This window comes from Pundamilia nyererei, unplaced genomic scaffold (genome assembly GCF_000239375.1).
Source record: "Pundamilia nyererei isolate P.nyererei 1_Seehausen unplaced genomic scaffold, PunNye1.0 scaffold00089, whole genome shotgun sequence".
NCBI lineage: Eukaryota > Metazoa > Chordata > Actinopteri > Cichliformes > Cichlidae > Pundamilia > Pundamilia nyererei.
In genome coordinates this window covers 924,769-935,789 of record NW_005187490.1, presented here as the reverse complement: position 1 = coordinate 935,789, position 11,021 = coordinate 924,769, and the positions used below count along the sequence as shown (strand labels likewise).

The 11,021-nt window shown below is 39.8% G+C and overlaps 1 protein-coding gene across 1 annotated transcript in view; it reads left to right on the top strand.

Annotated features, from left to right (window-relative positions):
- Window positions 1–11,021, top strand: part of spon1b (spondin 1b) — a 112,674-nt gene that overhangs the window by 79,838 nt on the left and 21,815 nt on the right. Inside the window, exons 7-10 of the mRNA XM_005739090.1 lie at window positions 878–942; window positions 3,667–3,868; window positions 8,349–8,489; window positions 9,556–9,631. Of these exons, the coding sequence (XP_005739147.1) occupies window positions 878–942; window positions 3,667–3,868; window positions 8,349–8,489; window positions 9,556–9,631 (484 nt within the window). The remainder of the gene's footprint in view (window positions 1–877; window positions 943–3,666; window positions 3,869–8,348; window positions 8,490–9,555; window positions 9,632–11,021) is intronic.

The following is an 11,021-nucleotide window of genomic DNA, read 5'->3' as shown; positions in this document are numbered from 1 at the left end:
GGTTGGTGGGGTCTGAAGCCAAAGAAGTCACAGAGCCCCGGGCAACTCTCAAGAGAAGATGGACACTTGCTTCTACACCAGTTTTCCTCCATGTACATACACATGCAAACACCCGCACACCCAACAACCAACCGACCAAGATACACGCACGCACACACACACACAACTGAATCAGTTTGGGATATGCCAAAACAAAAAAAAATCCCTTTTTCTGGTTGACTGAAGGTTCTACAGTCGCCTTGAAAGCCTCCTCTCTTCCTCTCTTCCCTGGGGAAGTGAGGAGAAAACAAGAGTGTGTGTGTTACTGCGTGCGCGTGTGTGTGTCGATGTGTGTCTGTGTGTGTTTGTCTTTTAAGGAGAAAGAGACAAAAGATGGAGGTGGAGAAAACACAATAAAGGCTCTTATTAAAGCAGAAAGGGCACATTTCGACTTTCCAATTCAGTTCTAATCAAGTGCTGCGCCACACTAAATTCATCATTTGTCTTCCTGCTTTTGGCTGAATAATTGGATGAGATGCATTATGATAGATAATGTGTTGCGCGGTCCATAAAGTGGCCATAATGCTACCGAGAGACTATAGAGAGTGGTGGGTGCTGCGCAGAGTATAAAGTGTGGCTCTGTGCTAGAATGACAGACAGCTATTATAAGACAGCATCGAGTCATTTTGTCCTGATAAGACACACTTTGTCCAGGCTCTTAAGCCTTTGAAAAGTGGAATACGCTTTGCTGTCCTTGGATGGGAGTACTCACCCTCAGTCATGTCAATTTGTCAATTTTGTCCTTTTCTCTTTCAATGTTTCTTTTTTGTCCCTTTACAGTCATCCATTTAGTGACAAATGACTTCTTGTAAGTGTCTCTCTATCTTTCGCTCTGCAGGGAGATGAAGTACTGACCGTCATTAAAACGAAGGCTCAGTGGCCTGCGTGGCAGCCTCTCAACCTGTAAGTATATCTACAGTGTCAGTTTTGCTCAAGGGTGAGGTGCATCTTGGAAAGATGTGGTTGGAAATATTGAAAATTTAAATTGAACCTGTGAAACATCAGTTATAAAATCAAATTCTTGATTAAAGTTTTTGTTTTACTTTATTATTACCTAATTATTTGTGTATTATTTATTATTTACCTTAACATTGTATTAGCTGACAAAATGATAAAAAAAGAACCCCAATCAGAGACCTTGGGTATCCTGAACATAGTTATTGACTTTTAAACCTCTTTTGTTAATCTGGGTTAATATGACGTTTGACTCTTCTTCTCTACAAAATAGACAGATGGAGCGCTTCAGACACAATAGGCGATATAAAGAAGGTCAAACAATTTAAAAACAATAAGCAACACTGGTTGCAAATAAGAGAACAGTGTTGCAGAAAATTCTTAATCTTTTGAGTTTACAAGTGAACATATTTATTTTACTGTTTGTGTGAAAGCTGAACGTTGGAGTGGAAAATTCGAAACTTGAACATTGATTATAGGCTATTTGATTCATTCAATTCAAAACAGTGGAAATCAATTTAGTTCTTCACTTGATCAAAGTGAAATTAATTGTATTTATTGTTTTTTTTTTCTTCTTGCTGATAGATGGCCTACCTTTAGTTAATAGCAGTGTAGAATGAAAGCAGCAACTTTGGACCAAGCGAAAACAAAACAAGAGGACGCTGCTAATAAAGTTACACAATTACACAGTGAATTTGCATTTATTATTATATTTACAAAATACAGCACCACAGTTTTTGCCTTGGTCGTATCATTTTATTTTGTTGTATTTATCTGCGACACCATAAAGGCCGGTCCGTGAAAATATTGTCTGACATTAAACCGATTGGGGACTGCTGCTCTAGAGGACTGAAAGTCTTTTTGCAGCCACAGGTATCGCCACCTGGTGGCCAATAAAAGGCTGTCAGGTTTTAGCCACTTCCATGTTGGCTTCACCTTTGAACCAGAAGCTCCATCCATCCTTTATACCATCTGTTTGTGACTCATACAGTTTGCCCTGCTGCAAGGTTCCATTTGTGTTGATACTAATGTGTGGCTTACCAGGTAGCATGTGTATTCCTTCACCAGGAAATATATACTTATCTTACAACATGTCCCCAGGAAAGAAAGCAGTGAAAATGTGGTGCTTGGAGCTGATATTAAGCCAAAATTGGGACTGGGTTATGTGTTTACCGTTATTTATCATGTTGAGTTAGCCAAGTTTAAAGGGAGTCTCCATTAGGAGACAAATCTCACTAGCCCATTAATCTCACTTCCTCATACATTATACATGCAGTATTTGCTAGGGAACATTTAACCAGACATAATAGTGCCGTTTGCATGTTTTTTTTTCCTGAATGTAAAATGTTGTTCCCATGTTTATGTATCTTTGGCTTGGCCAACTCGGGCCACTGTTGTTGGTAGGTGCACCGTTGTTTTGCAGGACAGTTTGCATCTCCTGTAGTTGAAATGCCTGGTTTTGTAAATTTATAAAAATATGTTACTTTCTAGGCCCTAAATCAATCTGTCCAATTGAAAAGATTGTTCCTTCAAGCCAAAATTATTTTAAAGTGTCTGTTTTGTAAAGCATAAAATAATCTGTCTGGTTTAAAGCAACGCGGCAAAGAATTAGTTTTTATTGATTTACTTCTTTGTCTTCAAAAGACAAAGCGGAACGAGATTCATATTTCTGTCTTTGTTACTGATTACCAGGTGGCAATTTCAAGACATCGTGACCTCTCCGCAAATGACTAAAGCTAATCTTCCTGATGAGCAGTATTAAATTCTTAATTTGCAGGATGAGTATCTAAACGTTGGCTAAAAGTTTCATTTCTGACACACTCAGTGAACTTTGTATTATAATTAAAATTCAGATACTATTGTAATGTAATGCATACATTTTAATAAACATACTCGTAATTGTTTTATGACGGTTTTCTTTATGCGCCTCTCAAAAGCCAGGCTCACTTGAATAGTTGCACACTCTGGCATCCTGTGCTCTCTTTGGAATTAGTTCAAGAGCAATTAGAAACTTATCACAATTGTAGCCCTCAGCACTGCATGAGCATGAACACACGCACACGCATACACACACTAATGTACTGTATCTTTCACTAAACATCTGTTTAATTACCCCTCCTAGCGTTGTCTGTCATTTGCGATATATTGTGCCACTATTATATTTACTAATGAGAACATTCGCACACATGCTTGCACAGCTATACCTCCACACACTCACTGGGCGTCTGAAGCATTGGCTCATTTTGTTGTATTTTGTTTGCAGACTTGTCAGGTGATTCTGAAATATTTGTGTTTGCACATATGTCTCTGCTAATTCATGATAATTAAGAAGATTTGTTTTGTCTTTTTAAAAGAAAGTTCAAATTGCTTACTTTATTGTAATCAGAGTAGCTTTAGTGCTTTCACTACCGTTTGGACTTGCAAAGCGAATATGTAATGATGAGCAATTTTCAGTCGCTAATTGGACATTTTAGAGCCTCAATTATCGAGCAATTAGCAGTGCAGCATAGATCAGAGGTCATGACATCAAAACTGGCTGTTTTTCACTGAAACTGCAACAGCTGAATGTTGGATATAATGATGAGATTATTATGCTCTGCCATTACAGTAGTACTTAGGATATGCTTTGAATTATTTACCTTCTGTGATTTCTTTCTCCACCACCATTCCTAGGCGAGCAGCTCCCTCAGCAGAGTTTTCCGTAGACCGGACACGTCACCTGATGTCCTTCCTCACCATGCTCGGGCCCAGCCCAGACTGGAATGTGGGGCTGTCAGGAGAGGACCTCTGTACCAAGGAGTGTGGCTGGGTCCAGAGACTGGAGACGGACCTCATCCCGTGGGATGCAGGCACTGACAGTGGCGTCACATATGAGGTGGTGTATCCTGATTCTACAAGTGTGATCTTTGCTGTTGGTTAGCAAGATCACATAAAAGGTGCCAGGCTAAAGTTAATAACTGTTGATGCAAATGCAAACTCAAAGCTCTTTATACAACTTGCCTCATTCTCCCATTCATACAAGCACTCTTTCTATGTAAGTGTATCTCACATTTGCAAACATTTAACTTGGGAATAGTATGTTTCCCAGGGATATTTGATCGACCCGCCAACGTTACGATAAGCAAGTGATTTGCTCTACCTCCTGAGCGACATCCACCCCCGATTGAGGTGATTTCATCCCATGAAAATTTTCTGAGTATCTGGATCATTTTCGCTAAATTTGTGAAATAAGGCATTGGCCTTGGTTGAAAACACTCTCGGAGAACCTTTCTATTTATTTCAAACGTTTTTGCCACTAGAAGACACCTGTAAAGTGCGACAGGCAGAAGAGGCATCGAAGATTTGTCACAGTTTAATGGTGTAATACTCCATGATGTTCTGACCAGACCAAATATTTACATATATTTTTAACACCAGATCAGATGGACTACGCAGTATAATATCTTCAAGTGAATTCTAAGAATAAAACTGCTTATTGCCTGTTATTAGAAGGTTTAGTGCTGTGCGGCTGTGCTGGCATTAAACAGAATTTATAGCAAATTGCCTCATCACATCACAGCACTCTTGACTTTCACCTGTCTGTTACTCTGAGAGACTTCTTTAGTTTTCTTCATTTTTGGAATGAAAGGTGCTCATCCATATTAACCCACCGTTTGGAGACTAAAGGGATTTATTTATAGTTTACAAGCTCATGAATAAGCAAGGAGCTTACCCTGCTGAGTGGAGGTGGTAAATACCTTTCAAAAACCTCACTTACATAGAACCAGTCCTCTTTCAACTCACGTCTGTTACTTTGTAAACATGGAAGTGTTTCTTCTTAGTCTTTTATCACATAGTCTCTACCTAAGCGCTCTAACTGACACTGACACTCACATTCATATAATTCAAGGTTTTTGTCTGTATATGCACGTGTATTCGAAGTTATAAAATTAGGGACATTAATAAAAGTGTCGTCAATTTACTCACCATTTTCAAAAGGAAGTATACACAAAGTATACAGTTTCCTCATTAAAAACATGTAACTTTGAGCAGTAGTGAGCTATTTTTGTAACCATGTTCTTTTATTCTGTGTATGAGTCAGCCTTTGTATAAAATGTGGGCTATAACACAAGTAATATATGTAACTATGCATTGCCTAGACCCTGCTGTTTCTTTCGTCCTTAAATGGCACACATTCCAAGCCGATAATGTCTTCTTACTTGGGTAAAAACAATGTATTGTTGTAAAAGTTTTACTACGAGATAATGAATGCATCATCCTGTACATCAGACATTGAATTTCTGCCACCCACATGCAGACATATGGAGGAACGTAGTTTTCCAGACACTTTCTCATAAACTATACAAAAATGCTTTTGCAGTTTTTGTGTTTGCAGACATTAGTGAAGCTGTTTTTATTGTTTTTTGTTTCTTCCACAAATACAATTTTTTCAACCAAAATGTAAGAAGAAAATGTTGTTTTTTTTTACATTTTGGTCTTAGTTAGATAATCCAGTGGACATGTAGGAGAAAGTAAGCAGGGAAATGACGTTAAGCAGATGGAAGAAAGCTATTCAGTTTAGCAAATGCGAGGATAATATGAATTCAACCAGTAACCAAGGCAACAGAGTCTTTTGTACATGGTCATTTAATAAGCCAACATTGCCAAGCTTGAACTTGATACATCATATTTAAAAGAAAAATCCCCTCTCGCTCCTGCAGGCGGTCTATCCTTTAAGCTCGGGTCCTCTGCCAGAGGCCTGGGAGCTTGAGGGTCCTGCGCAGTGTCTTTGCGGTTCAGGCCTATGCAGAACAGCAGTGGGGGCTGAGCATCTCCTTGGTAGATCCCGGACTTGATGCTGACTTGTGCTACGGGCTTGAAGTTGGCCTCTAATGTTGTACGCCACATCCCCATTGAGTTCCTGATGAAGGCTCTTTGGGTCCCATTGATCTTGTACAGTTCTAGGCATTCCAGGATCCAGGTGTGGGGCATTGAGTCATAGGCCTTCTTGTAATCAATCCAGGCAGTGCACAGATCGGTCAGTCTGGTGTTGCATCCTTGGGTGACTGTTCTGTCTACCAGTAGCTGGTGTTTTGCTCCTCTGGTATTCTTGCCAATTCCTTTCTGTGCCCTGCTCATGTATTGTAGCCATGTGCCTGATCATTGTCCTGATTCGTGATTGAGGTGTGAGACAAACGACCAGTGGTCCAAGTGAGTCAAAACAATGATTTTATTAAACACACGTGTGGGAACGAAATACACCATCACAATCCTCAGCATAAATCCCCACTAGAAAGCATACTTAAAATGTTTCATATGTCAGGGTGTCACACCCCCTCTTGCATTAAGCAGATACATAACATGCATAAGTTACAGTAACCACAATTCTTTTGTTGACAACCTTTAGCCACTATGATGCCTGACAGGAGCTGCCATGTGGTACTGAGGTAGGTTTTTGGCTGAACCATGTCAGGGCCTGGTGCTGTCCAACTCTTCCTGCCTTTCTTGGATGTCTGCCACTGTGATGGTTACTGGACCCTGTTCAGGGAGGTTGCTGTGGTCTGCCCCCTGATCCATGGTCCTGGCTCCCCCCTGCTGTAGCATTTGTGTTGTACCTCATCAATCTCCAGCTGTGAGAGCAGTTCCTTCTTCCTAATGTTGGAACACTGAGCTACTAGTTATTTTGCCGTCAATCTGGATCCTGGGTGTCTAAGATTCCATAGGTCACTCATGCTATTCATGTAACCCGTTCCTCTCGGATTACTTGTGTAGTAAAATTCCAACAGCACCCTATTTTCATCTCTTATCCACCTATGCCATCTTGTTCCAGAAGCGCACTTCTCATCAGGGTGTCCTGATTCCTCAACACCTGACGCGGACCTTGTTAATCTGGGCGACATCCAAGCCAGTATGGACCCGTACTGGATACAATATATGTACAACTATATCAAAGTGGAGATTTTTTTAATGGCTCTAATTCCTATGTGAAAACTTTTGAATTAAAAGTAAAGCTTAAATCATTTCCTGTTAATTTTAACATCTTCTGTGGTGGCAATAAACAACTCTAACATGTAGATGTGCACCTGCAAAGCTCTGCATAGCTCCAACACAGCGCCAAAGCATCACCATGCTAGAGTTATGAAGAGAATCATTAACACTATTGCAGTGGAGATGAGAGTGTAACTTTGTACCTCCTCTAATGGCTTATTTAGTGGTGCTGAATATATTAAAATACATCAAAACAGGACAGTGTTAACTTGAGAGAACACAGAGAATAATTCATTATTGTTACATGTTTTTATCTCCTCACTGAACATGGCAACACATGCTATGACACACACATACCTGGAAACAAAGTATCTCCTATTAAGGGTCTGTTTGAATGGATATAAATGATGCATGGTGAGATCAAACAGAAATGAAGCTGTAGACCAGGTGGTTTATGGGAAAATCTGTGACTCGATAAGATCTTTCACGCCTTTTTTACTTCCCCACCTCTCCATTTTGGAACAGAATGGAAAATCAAAATCAAAAAGCTATTGTGTTGCTATTCATTTTTTTTAATTATTCTACTATGAATAAGCCACTTCTGTATTGTTTGCTTCACTCAAGAAGAATTCTGTTGTTCCCGTTTTAAAAGCCTGTTTCACAGACATGCATTCACAATAGGCCGCTATTGGATTAGTATTCTTGTCCCACAAGTAATTGCCATGCCCTAAATATTTGCTGTTTAACTTTAATTACTCTAACCATTCCTCAGTGGAGGACTGGGACTCTCTTCTTTCAGGCATTTTGGATGCACAATATAGGAGAGCAGATGTTTTCCTCTAGGACACCATCTCTTCTTAGACCAAGTGCTTTGCTCAATCCTAATATGGGAGAGTGTGAATAGCTCTCTTTCAGTTCACGACCCGTTCTTTAGCCATTGCATATTATTTGGACACGTCCGCTTTCCCCTGATTGTTAAAGAGCCGTCAGAGCTGATTCACCTTTAGATTCACGTTGAAACTCTGTGACATCTACCTAGGGAGATAAAAGTGAAAAGTAAGAGCCCTTTGATTGGGATTTCAGTATAGCAGGTCTGCCTTTTGTTGGGCGATAGCATCTGTCTAGTTTTGCTATGGTGGAATATTTTTGCCCAGAGAGATTACTAAAAGCATAAAAGAGGGATGCAGCAATCTATATAATGTTTAAACCAATAAAACATCTAAAACATAATAGAAATTAATATCATTAGGTTTGTCAGCGTGTACATGTATTTTATCTTCCACTAACAGTCATTTGAGTCACTTATAATATAAATGCTTTATTATTTTTTATAGTTCATGTTAAACACCTTATAAGCTCATCGACACCCTTTCTTCTGCCTCTTTTAGTCACCAAACAAGCCCACCGTTCCTCAGGAGAAGATCCGACCTCTGACCAGTTTGGACCACCTCCAGAGCCCGTTCTATGACCCAGAGGGTGGAGCAATCACCCCTGTGGCCAGGGTAGTGGTGGAACGCATTGCTAGAAAGGTAAAAATTTCATCTGTGTGAATGTGTTTAGGGCTTCAAATAAACACAACTATACATTGCAGCTTTTTACTGTGGTGAGACCTTAAAGGGACCGATTCTTACACTGATGTTTAATATAAAAATTTGGCAGAAACAGATGCTAATAGCGATTTTGACTTTGGCTCTTATCTATTTTACGTGCACTATTTTATGTGTACTTTCACGCCTAACTTATTTCATGTTGAAATAAGGGAAATTTGAATCCCAACCACAAATAAAGGCACACAGTTTAATTCATAGGAAATTATGTGAAATTCTACTGTGGTTGATGCCTTTGCTGTAGATGGTTAAACTTTAAAGTTAACATAAAAAAAGTTTTGAATCTGACTAATAAAAATGCCAGTCACACACACACACAGCCATCAGTGAGCTTTTTATGTTAATTGTGGGATTTGTTAGAATCTGAGTTTGTGTTGTAATAATGGTTAGCAAAGCCAGTGAAGGTCAGCAGATGACAAACCTGCTTGCAAATTAGCTCACCAGCACAGGTACTAGTCTCGCCTCATGTGACCCATGCAGTTTTTCCACTGCTTTTTGAAGTATCATAAAGCATCTTTGCATTGCCATTCAAAGATACTTCACTGCAGTGAAGATACTGAAGTATCTATGCATGACAATTAAAATTATCCCTAATTACAGGGACCTTTGCTGGACCTTGTTTTAGCTCCTTTTCCCTCCCTTTAGGCCAACCTTTTTCCTGATTGGCTGGCCCTCATAAACAAAAGATTTCAGGAGTAGGTGGGCGGCTGTGAGTGTGAGATCTCACTGAGATCATAGAGAGCCAAGTGTAGAAAACCTTTTTGAAATGAAGTACTTTGAAGTAATTTATTATTTAAAATTCATATAGTACGTACATACACAGCAGAAAAAAGGGTAAATGAATAAGCGGTCTGCCTTAAATTAGTGTTATTCACCCTATGTTAAACTACTATTTTTAACTTCAGAAATAAAGTCTCAAAGTCACGCTTTGTCAACATGCTTTTGATAGTGTTTAAGTGTGTGGTCACATCTTTCCTCGTGTGCACAGGGGGAGCAGTGTAATGTGGTCCCCGACACCATAGATGACATAGTAGCAGATATCGGACAAGAGGAGAAGGAGACAGGTAAACACACACTCACATACATTCTTTCCTAATTAAAGTTGTTCAGGGAAAGACCCCAAACAAGACATAGTAGATTACCTGAGAGCCTCGGTGTTTAACTAATTATTCAAACCCCATGATTATAAGATATTGCATTCCTGTGCTTTGAACTTGCCTCTTTGTTCGCAAAACTTTTACTTTAACTATTAAACCTTGTTCCTGGCAAAATGAGCAGCCATAATAGGGATTCAGTGTCTTCAGATTATCAAGGACGCACGCACAGCTCATTACAGACACAACTGGTATCATCTGAGACTCAGATGGAAGGTCACACAGTCATAACACACATCTGCCAGGGCTTTGTCTCCACCCTGCTGTGTGCAGGTGGGCGCCCCACAGCTCCAGACCCCCACAGTTGCGTCTGGAGCAAGCCCTGCCCTTATCAAACATACCTGATATTCTGTGATGCAGCAGAGATGCTTTCAGTCTGGACACTGATGGCTGAGGCTCTGCACATGAAAGCTGTTTGTGAGAGTTAACTGTTTGGCATAAAGTCATAAGACGTTCATTATGACGGTTATGACAGTAGTTCTATTTTTATTTAACCATTAAACTTTATAGAAAAGACAAGTTATGTGAAAAAGTTTTCACAGGACTCTGTTGCGTCTTCTACAAATTGTTAAGAAGGAGAATTAAGATGATAAGTAGAAGCAAGGTGTTGCTATTTAAATCAACCTGATCACGAGGTTTGCCTTCCTCTGTAAAAGCACAGGTTTTTGTTTTCATTCAGACTCTACAGGACTCAGTCTGGATGTTAAATCTTAAAGTTCATGATAGTAGGAAAAAGAAACATCAGCATCTGGACAAACCACAAGCCTTTTGTAACAATGTCCTTTGGACAGATGAGACCAAAGTAGAGATATTTGGCCAGAATGCACAGCACCACGTTTGGAGCAACCCAAACACAGCATTTCAGCAGAAATGTCTAGTATCAACTGTCAGCACGGTGGTGGAGGGGTGATGATTTGAGCTTCTTTTGTAACCACACGACCTGGGCAGCTTGCAGTCATTGAACATAAATTCCTCTGGATGCCAAAGTATTCCAGAGTCAAATATGAGGCCATCTGTCCAACAGCTTGTTCCAAACAGGACAATGATCCCAGACACAGCAGCAAATTTACAACACAATAGCTGACAAAGAATTCAATTACCCAATCGAAGTCCAGACCTAAACTGAAGTGCTGTGATGGTACACAGATGCCTGTGGTACCTGTCATGTTTGGGTCAAATCTAATCGATTTACAAATTAAAACACTCATAAATATTGTGTTTTACGTCTGATTGCCTCAAGGCCTTATGACATCCTGCACACTTTGCACTTGAACATTTAAAAAAGTGATGATCACCCCTT